At 53.0% G+C, this 13,194-nt stretch overlaps 2 protein-coding genes across 2 annotated transcripts in view; both read right to left on the reverse strand.

Annotated features, from left to right (window-relative positions):
- Positions 1–5,422, reverse strand: part of Adgre1 (adhesion G protein-coupled receptor E1) — a 40,135-nt gene extending 34,713 nt beyond the window's left edge. Inside the window, 1 exon segment of the mRNA XM_090329009.1 lies at positions 5,416–5,422. Coding sequence (XP_090185135.1) covers positions 5,416–5,422 — 7 coding nt within the window.
- Positions 5,053–13,194, reverse strand: part of Vav1 (vav guanine nucleotide exchange factor 1) — a 31,190-nt gene continuing 23,048 nt past the window's right edge. The window contains exons 20-27 of the mRNA XM_090339907.1: positions 12,342–12,478; positions 11,989–12,054; positions 11,793–11,824; positions 9,881–9,997; positions 9,044–9,131; positions 7,841–7,955; positions 7,260–7,411; positions 5,053–5,626 (exon numbers count right to left, since the gene is read on the reverse strand). Of these exons, the coding sequence (XP_090196033.1) occupies positions 5,573–5,626; positions 7,260–7,411; positions 7,841–7,955; positions 9,044–9,131; positions 9,881–9,997; positions 11,793–11,824; positions 11,989–12,054; positions 12,342–12,478 (761 nt within the window). The 3' untranslated portion in view covers positions 5,053–5,572. The remainder of the gene's footprint in view (positions 5,627–7,259; positions 7,412–7,840; positions 7,956–9,043; positions 9,132–9,880; positions 9,998–11,792; positions 11,825–11,988; positions 12,055–12,341; positions 12,479–13,194) is intronic.

Raw genomic sequence — 13,194 nt, forward strand, 5'->3', positions numbered from 1 at the left:
AAAAGAAGGCGTGTGCCCTCCGGTATTGCTACAGGCAGTGTGAAATGGCACGGCAACCCTGGAATATGATACAATGTTAGTTTAACAAGCTGAACATAGACTGCATCGCGGGGGATGGGGGGAGAGCAAGATTTCACTTAGAAATCCATAACCCAGCATGCAAAGCTGCTGCCCCAGACCCAGAGGGACTCATTGCAGGACGCCGAGTGTCTCCAGATCTCCAGACAGGAAGCAGATGGAGGCGCCAGAACTGGGAGAAGGGAAATTAGGGTTGAGTAAGGACAGAACTTCCATGTGGGAGATGCAAGGTTCTGGAGGTGGAGAATGGGGCCCCTTGCACAGCCATGAAACTGGTGAATGCCAGCTTGGCCTGTACCCCCCAAAATGATTTTATTTTTGCCATCCTGGGGCTTGAACTCAGGGCCTGAGCACTGTCCTTGGGCTCTCTCAAGGCCAGTGCTTTAGCACTTGAGCCACAGCACCACTTCCGGCTTTTTTCTATGTATGTGGTACCGAGGAATCGAACCTGGGTCTTTGTGCATGCTAGGCAAGCACTCTACTGCTAGGCCAAACTCCCGATCCTCCAAAATAATGTTTTGGAAAGGTCAAAGGGAGCCCGGTTCTGGAGGCTCCCCCTTGAAATCCTTGCCATCCCGGAGGCAGACAGTTGAGGGCCAGGGTTCAAAGCCAGCCTAGAGAAGGAAGATCCCATAAGACTATCACCAATGAACCACAAAGAGCCAAAGGTAGCGCCATGGCTCAAGTGGCAGAGCACCAGCCTTGAGCATGAAAGCTTAGGGATCAGCGCCCAGGCCTTGAGTTCAAGCCCTCCCAGCCCCCAACAGACACCAAGGTTAAAATCAACCCTAACTTCCCACTGTGTGTGGCTCTTCTCTTACAGTCTCAGGTGTGGTGGGATATTTTAGCTGCACACAATAAGAAAATTAATTTAAAAGAAACAAACATAAAAAAGCACCGGGAAATCTCCCAGGAGCAGCCCATGTGCCGTGCCCCCCTCTCCCCCCCCCCGCTGCCCCCTCTCCCCCGCTGTTCCCCTCTCCCCCCTGCTGCCTCTGGGACCCACACACGAGGAGGTAAAGACCCTGGATGTATGGGGGCTGTAGAGCCACACAGCCCAGGCCATGTGTGGGGACACGAGGACGGTGGCACCACGCTGGGTTCCCTGTTCTAGCCCCAAAGCCAGCTCTGAGGCTACCGCTCTACCCCTTGAGCCACAACGCCACTTCCAGTTTTCTTGTGGTTAATTGGAGATGAGAGTCTCACAGATTTTAGTGCCCGGGCTGGCTTTGAACTGCGATCCTCAGTTGACAGATGACAGGCATGAACCACCAGCCACCAGCAACATTTATCTCTTAAAAAAGAAAAGACAGTGGAGGGCACCAGCGGCTCTCACATGCCACCCCAGCTACTCAGGAGGCTGAGATCTAAGGATCATGGTTAGAAACCAGCCTGGCAAGGAAGCCCGTGAGGCTTATCATGAACCAGTGAAAAGCTAGACTAAAATGGAATTGCGACTCAAATGGTACAGTGCTAGCTTTATGCAAACGAGTTTCAGGACAGCACCCGGGTCCTGAGTTCAAGTCCCAGGGCACGCGCGCGTGCACACACACACACACACACACACACACACACACACACACACGGGCTCTGCTTCCACAAGAGAGGGTCACTACTACGACTGTCCACCAGGGGGCAAGCACAGCCTTCAGTTGAAGTTGATTCACTTGCCAGGGTCAGCTTTGCTTGGTTTATAAACGTGCCCCCTCCCCTGGATCCCAGGAGACAGGCCCATGTCTGTGTTTCAAGTCCGTATCTCCTGACTTCGCGTGTCCTCACGCAGTCGGCTGTAGAAGGGTGAATCTCTCAGGACCTCCAGGGGCCTGCACCTGGCATCCTAGCTGCCAGGAGGCTGAGGTCTGACGAGGGCGGTTTGAAACCAGCCCGGGAAGGAAAGTCCAGGAGACTCTTATCGCCAATCAACTACTCAGAAAAAGCCACAAGTGGTGCTGTGGCTCAAATGGTAGCGGTCCAGCCTTGAACACAAAGAGGCTCAGGGACAGAGCCCAGGCCCCGAGTTCAGTCTCCAAGACTGGCAAAAGAGAGAGACAGAGACAGACAGACAGAGAAAGAAGAAGGAAGGGAGGGAGGGAGGGCGGGAGTCAATACAGGGGCTCATCTGCTGTGCTTGCAGGAGGCACTCTGAGTATGTGTGTGCACGTGTGTGTGTGTGTGTGTGTGTGTGTATTGTCTCTTGTCGGATGTGGTGATCACCTCCTCTGGGCAGGCGGAGGCAGAGGCAGGAGGACCACGAGTTCCAGGCCAGCCTGAGCTGCATAGCAAAACCCTGCCTGACAAAAACCAAGGCAGGTTGGGCATGTAGCGGAGTTTGGGGCTCTGGGCCCCTCTCCTGGCATCCTCAGACACCAGTGCCCCATGTCTCCCCACCAGGCCTCCCTTTACCTAAAACCCAGGCTGTGGCTGGTCCAGGCCCCAGCACCAGGACAGCACTGAGGGTATTTTGGTAACACACAATTGTGCCCACAGTAGCTGGGGTCACTGATGCAAGCAAAAATCAAAAACAAGTGAGCAGGGCACCAGCAATCACCCCTGTCATCCCAGGTTGAGATCCAGAGGATCAGGGTTCCAAGCCAGCCTGGGCAGGAAAAAGTCCATGAGACTCCTATTCCCAATAAACCACCAAAAAGCCACAAGTGGTGCTGTGGCTCAAGCGGTAGAGCACCAATCCAGAGAGAAAGAGAGAGAGAGAGAGAGAGAGAAGCTAAGAAACAGCAGCCAGGCCCTGAGTTCAAGCCCCAGGACTTTGTTACCAACAGCTGTCATTGTTCCCAATTGTTCCTCACCCTGGCTCTCTTGGTCACATGACATCCTTTTAGCCAATGAGATGCCACAAGGGACGGGGCAAGCTGCCCTCCCTCCAGCAGAGGGGTGAAGGGTGAGGGGCTGACCCCTCTCTTTGCCTTCTGCCATAAGCCTGGCTGGCACATGTGTCACAAACAACACTCCTGAGCCCCTTCCTTCTGGAAGCTTCTTCCCTGCAGAGTTGAAGCCGTGCATGGAGTCATGGGTAAGACACTAAGATGAGGACTCCCTTGTTACAGCAGCAAAACCCACCCTCAGGTGGCCGCCCGCACCTTCCCTGCCTGTCACCCTTATGTCACCAGACCCTTCCTCATGCCCCCAAATTCTGGCTGCTCGGATGTGGCAGGCTCCTTGGTGGGGCCTACACCAGGCCAGATGCTGCCCCCACTGAGTGGCCTGGAGCTGGGAAGAGAAGCAGGAAATGGCGGAGTCTCTCCAGCCTCGGCATCGGACCCCCTGTGACTCCATCTTCCTCTTCTCCAGAAGGCGCCATGGCTTCTGAAACTGTGTAGCTCAGTATTTTACAGGGCCGAGGTCTGACCTGCAGCTCTCCCACGAGTCAGGGTTACAAAGCTGGGATTTTTTTTTTCTAAAGAAATATCAAATTAAATAAAGGAACTGACAGTCTGAAACTTCTCACAACAGCTCTTCCTCTCCTCCTCCCCCTCCTCCCCCTCCTCCTCTTCCTCTCCTCTTCTTCTTCCTTCTAGTTTTTGTTCTTTTTGTGCTGGGTAAGCTATATTCTTGCAGCTTGAGACTAAAAAAGTCACTTCTTGGTTTTTTGAATCTCAAAAATTCTATTTAGAGATTCTGACTCTTAACTTTGTGAGCATAAAAAATTTAAAGCCTGAAAGGGGCCACATGAGACTCTGAGAATGGCTGCCAGGAGCAAGAGCAATTGCAGGGGGAGAGGGGTGGCTGGGTGGAGAGAATGTGTTTCATGGGTGAATCTTAGAGTTTCTATGATCAGACACTTCTAGAGTGGGTGGTCCCCAACATGGTCTTAATGCTGCTGCTAAACTGTATGGTAAATACGATTTGTGGATTTTAACCTATATATATGTTTGTTTTTCTTTGTGCCAGTCCTGGTAGTGAATCCAGAGGTTCACACTATGGTTTGGCTTCTTTGCTCAAGGCTGGTGCTGCCCCACCTGAGCCATGTTTCCACATCTGGCTTTTGGTTGGCTCTGTCTCCTAAGGGTTTCTTGTCCAGGCTGGTTTTGAACTGGAATCCTCCAGAAGCAACCAGAGTGACAGGGCAAATGGCTGGCACCCAACTTCACCACAATGGTTAAAATCAAATCTATTCTATTAAAAAAAAAAAGAAGAAGAAGAAGTCTGGGCATAAATAATATATATGGAGGAGAAACTCAATCTGAGTCAGCTTTTCTCACAACAAAACTAAGCTGGGTTCTGCCATGAGAAGGCAGGGGGAGAGGGAACAGAACGATTCTGATGCCAGACGTCGGGTCCACGCACCAACCCACAATCGGGCAGGGCACATTCCCTGCCGTCCCAGCACCCAATGCCTGGAAGGTCCACACAGCTCTGCTACGCTTGGCCTGTGGTCACCCGTGTGCCACGGGGCTGGTTCTGGACTCGAACTCAGGGCCTGGGCACTGTTCCTGAGCTCTTCAGCTCAAGGCTAGCACTCTACCACATTGAGCCACAGTACCACTTTCTGGTGGTTAGTTGGAGACAAGAGTCTCAGAGACTTCTGGTTCACTGGAGATAACTGGGCTGGCTTTGAACCATGCTCCTCAGATCTCAGCCTCCTGAGTAGCTGGGATGACAGGAGCCCCTCTAAGTCTCAGGCCACTGGCTCAGGCCAGCCTACCTAGGGTCCTTGCCCAGGTGAACGTCTGTGCCTTCCCCTCCTGCATCTATTCTGTGGCATCTGCAGTGACAACTGGAGACCAGATGGCAGCCAAGACCCTCGCCCTTCTCCCAGAAAACAAAACAGTGTGTTGTTATCTCAAGGCAGGTAAACAAAAACCAGTGTTAGCTGGGAGCCAGTGGCTCCCGCCTGGCAGACCGGCTACTCAGAAGGCTGATTTCTAGAGGATGGAGGATAGAGGCCGGCTGGGCAGAAAAGTCCTCAAGATTCTTTATTTCCAGGTAACTAACAAAAAGCCAGGCTGGAGGCATGGCTCAAGCAGTGGAGCACCAGCTGTGACCTTTTCTATTCATCGATGGAATGGGGGGGAAAAAAAAGGAAGCTGGAAAGATTCCCTGTTGTTGTAGAAAAATGCCAAGGGGCAAGACACTGTTGGGGCCCTGATGCTGTGAGTGACAACTGCCCTGCAGCAGGGGACCCCCCAGTTCACCCCAGCCCCCACCTTCCAGTCCTGCACCCGGGAAGCTGGGCCACAACTGCGCCCTCCCCAGCCCTGCCCTCCCCAAACCTCCTGGACACACCTGTCCCATACCCATCATTTTATTTACGTGGGAGCCCAGGACCCCCTTTTCCTGGAGGCCCCAGGAGGCAATGAGCATGTGATAAATTAACCGCACCCGGCATGGTGCCCGGAGCCCCTGCCCGCGGGACGGGACACCCCCTCCACAGTTCATGAAGCCTTCTGCCCCCACAGGGGACCTGTCTCAGCCCCCTGGCCCCCCAACATTCTGGGCTCCAAGCCCTAAGTCTCTCCAGTTGCTGAAACAGCCAGGCTCAGCAGTATTCGGAATAATCTTCCTCCACGTAATTAGAAGGAAACCAACCCACCTGGAAGAGAAGATAGATTCATCAGGGCCATGCCTCCCCCCCTGCCCCAGGACCTTTGCACATGCCATTCTTAATTCTACCCCAGAAAATACACTGTCTGAACATCCACAAGAAACACACACATACTCACACTGAACTCCTGCTTCTTCTGTTTTTAGACAGAATCAATTTGCAGTGCTTGGAAACAATCTCAGGGTCTTTTATCTTTCTCACCCCTGAATCCCACAGCCCAGAACAATGCCTGTACTTTATAACCATGTGCAGGATGGATAGGGAAAACCACGACTGGACAGTGATGGGAGTCATGCATGCATAGACTAGAGAGGGTGCATGCATGGTGGGCTGTAGACAAATGCAGATGGAGTGGATGGGTGCATGCATGCCAGATACGTAGGTGACAATGAGTAGATGGATGGGTTAATGGGTGAGTGAATGGATAGATGAACGGGTGAGTGAACAGATGGATGGATGGATGGATGGATGGATGGATGGATGGATGGATGGATGGATGGATGGATGGGTAGATGGATGACTGAGCTGGATGATGGATAGATAGTTGATGGATGGGTGAATAATGGGTGGGTGGTGGGATGGAAGAATGATGGATGGATAGATGGATGGTTGAATGGATGGATGAGTAGATGGATGATGGCTGGATGGACAGGTGGATGTAAAAGTGGATGGATGATAGCTGGATGAACAGCCATGGGTAGTCGGATGACGAGTGGATGGATGGGTGGATAGATAGATGATGGATAAGGGATGGATGCATGAAAAGGTGGATGGGTGGGTAGATAGATGATGGATGGGTGGCTGGCTGGATGGGTGGAGAGGTGGATGAATAGATGGATGGATGGATGGACGGATGGATGGATGGATGAATGGATGAGTGGATGGATGGATGGATGGATGGATGATGGATGGGTGTGTGGATGAATTCTGACTAGTGTAGAATCTCCTAATACCTCTACAAGTGTTTTTCAACCCTAATTATCTCCCCTCCTCGAGGACTGGACTTCCCTCCAATGTACTCAGAAAATCTGCTGCTGGGGAAATCCCTCAGACCACTTTTGGTTTCCTCTATGACCCCGGCCCGGTGAGAGTTGCAGGCAGACATTTCTGAGGAGCCATTTACACAAGGAAGGATTCTAGAGGCCGAGAAGTCCTCGGTGGATGCAACTTTTTTTTTTTTTTGGTGGGTCGTGGGGCTTGAACTCTGGGTTAAGCGCTGTCTCTGGGCTCTTCAGCTCAAGGCTACCACCCTACCCCTTGAGCCACAGCACCACTCCCAGTTTTCTAGTGGTTCATTGGAGATAAGAGTCTCAAGGACTTTAGTGCCCAGGCTGGCTTTGAACCACAATCCTCAGATCTCAGCCTCCTGAGTAGCTAGGATTAGAGGCATGAGCCACCACACCCGGCTGGAACTTTTTAAAATGGTTCTCCACAAGTGGATGTGTGGTTCAAATGGTAGAGTGCCAGCCTTGGCCCCGAGTTTCAAGCCCTAGTACCAGCACACACACACACACACACACACACACACACACACACACACACACACACACACACACACACACACAGTTACCCTGATATCCCAGCATGGCAGGGGGGCCCGCCCCCCCCCCCAGTGCCTCACCCGGCCATAGATTTCTCCTCGCCACCAGCCCTGCTGCCCCTTCTTGCTCAGGATCTTTATGACATCACCCTCCTTCAGGGACAGCTCTGACCGGTCCCGGGCACAGAAGTCATAGCGGGCTTTCGCTGTGCCAAAATACTTGGCGCTTCCAGCTGTGGGGGGAGCAGAGAGGGGTCAGAATCAGAAACACACTGAGCACTGTGGCTCACGCCTGTCATCCCAGCTACTCAGGAGGCTGAGATCTGAGGATCACAGTCTGAAGCCAGCCAGGGCAGTAAAACCTGTGAGTCTCTTATCCCCAAAGAACCACCAGGAAACCGGAAGTAGAGCTGTGGCTCGGAGTGATAGAGCATTAGCCTTGAGCAAAAGAGCTCAGGGGCAGCGCGCTGGCTCCAAGTTCAAGTCCCACAACCATCACCCAAAAAGATCTAATAGCAGAGGGACCCCTGCCGCATCTTCCATTCAAGCAAGCACCAAGAGGCAGGCACACCCCCCCCACTCCCACCCCAGAACCTTCTCCGCCCCCCATACCGCCGTGGGGAGGCGCCATGCAGGCAGAGCCCGCCCTAGCCTGGCCCTACCCGGGGTCTTGCTGATGACCCTCCTCTCGGGCTCCTTGTAGGGGAACTGCAAACTGACGTCGAGCGCCTTGAAGCAGTCCTTGAGGGAATTCTGCTGGTAGAATTCCACCAGTTCCTGCAAAGGAGGCCGTGTGACTGACCACAGGGGGGCAGCACTGAGGTGGCCATGCTCCCCCCCCACCCCTGCACCCCCCAACATTCCGAGCAATTCCTTGAATGCTCCTCTAGCTCAGGGACCATGCCCAGGCCCTGAGTTCAAGCCCCATGACTGAACAGACACATGAAAAAAAAAGAATCCCAAGTGGCGAATGTGTTCACAATTTGCCCACTCCAGAGACATTGAGTCACACGGGGGCCATGGTCCCTGCCCCTCAGCTGGACAGGGCTCATGGGGCAGTGCCAGGAGAGATGAAGGACTGGGACATTTGCAAAACGGCCTCCGGGATGACCCCTGAAGTCTGAGTTCAAATCCCACCCTGCCCCCATGGGTATTTCCTTCCAGCAGTGGTCAGGCTGGCTCTAACAACGAGAAAACTGTGGGTGGTTGCATAGAACAAAATATTCTGAGAAGCGGAGGAAGGGGAGGGGGAGGAGAAGGAGGAGAAGGAGGAGTAATGTCATTAGAAAATATAAATAGAAAGCCAGGCACAGTGGCTCATGCCTGTATTCCTAGCTACTCAGGAGGTTGAGATCTGAGGATCATAGTTCAAAGCCAGCCTAGGCACGAAAGTCCTTGAGCCTCTTATCTCCAATTAACCGCCAGAAAACCAGAAGTGGCGCTGTGGCTCAAGGGGTAGAGCGCTAGCCTTGATCTGAAGAGCTCAGGACAACACCTAGGCCCACAGTTCAAGCCCCACAACCAACCAAAAAAGAAAATATAAATAGGGGGAATCAAGATCCAGGCTGCTCCAGGCAAAAAATAAAATGAAATAAAAAGTGAGTCCTTATTTGAAAGAAATAATCAGAGCAAAATGGGCTTGGGGATATGAGCACCTGCCCAACAAGTGTGAGGTCCTAAGTTCAAAGCCAGTACTACTGAAAAAAGAGAGGGAGACAGAGAGAGAGAGAGAGAGAGAGAGAGAGAGAGAGAGAGAGAGAGAGAGAGAGAGAGAGAGAGGAAGCACACAGCTAGCTGCTCAGGCCGTCCCAGGAAGAGCTGCTCTGCTTGTGGACAGTGCCAGCTGGGGTTGGGGGGTGCCTTACCGGAACCCCTCGGAAAGCCTTCTTCTCAGTGATTCTGTAAAGTCCTTCTGACGTCATGATTTTAATATGCTTGACCTCCACATTGTACCTGACCCAGGGGGAGAGGGGGTGTCGCACAGCGTACCCCAAGGCTGGGACCAGCCTCGGCTCGCCCAGGGCCAATTCCCAGCCTTGGAATAGCAAATCCGGGTTCCCTCAGGAAAGGGGTGACCCTCACACCCCTGATCCTGGAACTGTCCCAGAGCCTGCCCTCCCCTGAGGCCTCCCAGACTCCCCTAAACCAGCCTCCTCTCAGCTAGGCTCACCCCCCCCACCCCGCTCCCTGCCTGCCAGCTGGGTGAGAAGTTAGGGAAAGAAGCCATGTCCTCGAAGAGCTGGGTGGAGATGCCACTGCCCCACTCGGATGGCAGGGACCTAAAGGGCAGGGCATTCGGCCAGGTGCCAGAGCTCACGCCTGGCATCCCCACTACTGAGGGGGCTGAGGTCTGAGGATCATGGTTTGAAGCCAGCTCAGGCAGAAAGTCCATGAGACTCTAATCTCCAACGACTTCACACACACACACACACACACACACACACACACACACACACACACAGCCAAAAGTGGAGCTGTGGCTCAAGTGGTAGAGCGCCAAGCCTGAGTGGAAAAGCTCAGAAATGGCGCCTAGGCCCTGCGTTCAAACCCTGGGACTGTCACAATAAGATAAAAGTTAACAAGGAGGGTTAAAGAGCCTGGCCTTGTCTGCCAGCTCATCCCAGGGAGGGGGCAGCTGCTCTGGGCCCCCTTTGCTGGGTGGGGGGGATACAGGGAGGAAGACACGGTGGGAGGGAGCTCACTTGATGCTGATGGCGAACTCGGTTGTGTCCTTTACCCTCTGCCGCACCAGGTAGGTTCCGTCGGAGCGCCTGGCAAGGACGCCCTCGGCGCCTGCGCGCTCCATGGGCCCAGCATACCTGTGAGATAGCCCACCGTGACGGCCAGCGTAGGGGACGAAAGGAGCCCCCCCAAAGAGGGGCCAGGCAGCCCAGGGAGCTAAAAACCCAGCCATCAAGGAAAAGAAAGAAGAAAGAGGAGGCACTCATGTTCACACCTGTAATCCACCTTCTCAGGAGGCTGGGATGTGAGGGTCACGGTTCAAAGCCAGCCAGGGAAGGAGAGTCCACGGGACTCCCAGCACCAGTTAAGCACCAAAATAGCTGGAGGTGGTGCTGTGGCTCAAGTGGTAGAGCATCAGCCTTGAGTGGAAGAGCTCAGGGACAGCGCCCAGGCCTTGATTTCGATCCCCAGGACAAGCACAGAAAGATAGATAGATAGATAGATAGATAGATAGATAGAAAGGGGGGAGGAGGGAGAGAAGAAAGAGAACAAAAGAAAGAACAAAGAGCCAGGCACAGTGGTTCACACCTGTATTCCTAGCTACTCCGGAGGCTGAGATACGAGGATCATGGTTCAAAGCCAGCCTAGGAACTAAAGTCCCTGAGACTCTAGTCTCCAATTAACCACCAGAAAACCGGAAGTGGTGCTGTGGTTCAAGGGGTAGGGTGGTAGCCTTGAGCTGAAGAGCTCAGGGACGGTGCCCAGAGTTCAAACCCAAGAACCAACAAAAAGAAAAAGAAAGAAAAAGAACAAATGGAAGAAAGAAGGAAGGAAGGAAGGGAGGGAGGGAGGGAGGGAGGGAGGAAGGGAGGAAGGAAGGAAGGAAGGAAGGAAAGAAGGAAGGAAGGAAGGAAGGAAGGAAACAAGCAAGGAAGGAAACAAACAAGGAAGGAAGGAAGGCAGGCAGGCAAGCAGACAGGCAGTCCCAAGAAAAAGAAAACTCAGCCATGGAAGGTGTGAGATCACGACCACGCCTGGCATAGAGGGGTCTAGGGGCCTGGCTCAGTGAAGACAGCAGACATGGAAGGCCTATGGTGTGATTCTGGGTGGAGAATAGAGACTGCAGACAAGGAGTGGACTTCAGCTGGGACTGAGGAGAGATGGATGATACGCATGGGAAGAAGGTGGAAGGTGCCCTCTGGTGAGTGTATAGGGAATACTGACAAACAACTGCATTTGTGACGTAAATATTCCTTTATGTGCGAGTCTGTATGTGGTTATATATAAAAGCTGATACGCAGGTGATTATTGCTAACATATACTGTATAATAATCAAGTCAGATGTATTGTACAATATATTAGAATATATTAATATTATAATACAATGTATTAGGTATAAGATATGCTTATATGTAATATACAAATGTATATTTAAATATAGAGAGGAGGGGCTGGGATTGTGGTCTTGTGAGAGAGTGCTTGCCTAGCATGCACGAAGCCCTGGGTTCGATTCCTCGGTACCACATACACAGAAAAAGCCAGAAGTGGTGCTATGGCTCAAGTGGTAGAGTTCTAGCCTTGAGAAAGCCCAAGGACAGTACCTAGTTCAAGCCCTAGAACTGGCAAAAAAAAAATATATATATATATATAGGGGGGGAGAAAAAGGGGGTAGAAAGGGAAGGGGAGGAGGAAAAGGAAAAGAGAATTCGATCTGGAGGCTCCTCCCACATCCAGTGTAGTCCTCCACCCCAGAAACCCTTAGTTGAAAGCAAGGGAAGAAACTGGACATGGCAGGACACGCCTGTAATTCCAGTGCTGGGAAGACAGAGGCAAGAGGACTGAGGGGTTTTGATCAACCTGAGCTGTCCAGAGCCCCTTGAGAGGGGACGAGGGAGAGGAGGAGGGAGGGGAAGAGGGACAAGTTCTACTCACCAGAGATACACTGTCAGGTCCTGAGGAGGCCCCTAGGAACACAAGGGGAGAGGGAGGCCCTGGCTGCAGGGTGGACAGCAGTGGGGGACTGGGGAGGGGGGCGGGAGGGAAGCATGGCTCTGCTCATGGCCCAGGGCTCAGCCTGCCTACCCCCCCCCCGGGGGGCCCCTAGGATAGCCCACTCCCCCACACTCACGTGCACATAGGGTTTGACCCTGTCACAGGGAAACCAGCCCACTTCATTGCTGGCGGTGTTCCTGCCCTGAAGTCCGGAGGAGACAGACTTAGATGAATGTTGCAGGGCCCACCCGCACTTTCCCCTCCCTCTCTGCTCTTTTCCTCCCTGTCTGTCTGTCTGTCTGTCTGTCTGTCTGTCTCTCCCTCCCTCTGTCTCTCTACATCACAGTGGATGGCCCAGAGCCCTGCCAGGCCCCCCGCCCCGCAGGCGCCTCCCCCACCTCCTCCCAGGCACCTCCACTGAAGTCTGGGCCTCCCGCACCCCACCCCTGCCAGTCAGTGGTGCCAGTCGCCCCAGTCCCGCCGCCGCACCTCCCACCAGTTCTGTTCTGCCTCAGCTTTGGTGAGCTCCACGATATCACCAAGGTTAAGCCGTAAAAAAGGCCCAAAGGCCACGGGGGGCGGAGGAAAGCCGTAGTAGTTCTGGAACACTTCCATCTTAGGCAGACCTGTGGGATAAGGAGGGGAGGGGAGGGGAGGGAGGGAGGGAGGGAGGGTGGCCGGAAGTCAAGGACTTGCAAGTCCAGCAGGAGAAGCTAAAACCCCACCGACGATATCAAGTGTTGATGAGGACAAGGAGCAACCGGAACTCTTCTTGGCTGGTTTTTACTAAAGCTCATCACACATTCAGCCAGAGCCCAGAAATTTCACTCCAGTAGAAACGAGCGAGCTCGCTGACAAGTTCCACTGCCATTAGGTTGAGGAAAAGAAACATGGTGTGTATGGTGTGATATCTAGGAAGTTTGATTTACAGCAAGTTAGATGGTGGTCTACTGTGGGAGTCGGAATGAGAGCTACTAGCTGCTAGAACTTTCTGGTGATCAGACTTGCAAATTCGTTCTGTTCAACAGCAGCCACTGGCCAGGGGTGACCGCCAAGCAGCAGAAATGTAGTCCGTGTGAGGCAGTAGAAGATTGATAAAGAACCTTATCAATCCCTACTAAAATATCTCCTCCCTCTGGGAAGCCTGCCCCAAATACTCCGATGTCATCCATCTTCTTCTTGGTTTTATGCTCCAAACATCCTGTACGTCTCCCAAAACTAGCAAGACAATTTGAAAGTAGCGTCTGTCTGTCTGTCTCTCTCAAGGAGTACAAAGCACACCTGTATTGGTCTGATTATTTTTCTTTCTCTCTCTGTCTCTCTCCCCCCCCTCTCTTTCACA

Source organism: Megascapheus bottae, chromosome 1, assembly GCF_031878675.1.
Source record: "Megascapheus bottae isolate mThoBot1 chromosome 1, mThoBot2.hap1, whole genome shotgun sequence".
NCBI classification, from domain to species: Eukaryota; Metazoa; Chordata; class Mammalia; order Rodentia; family Geomyidae; genus Megascapheus; species Megascapheus bottae.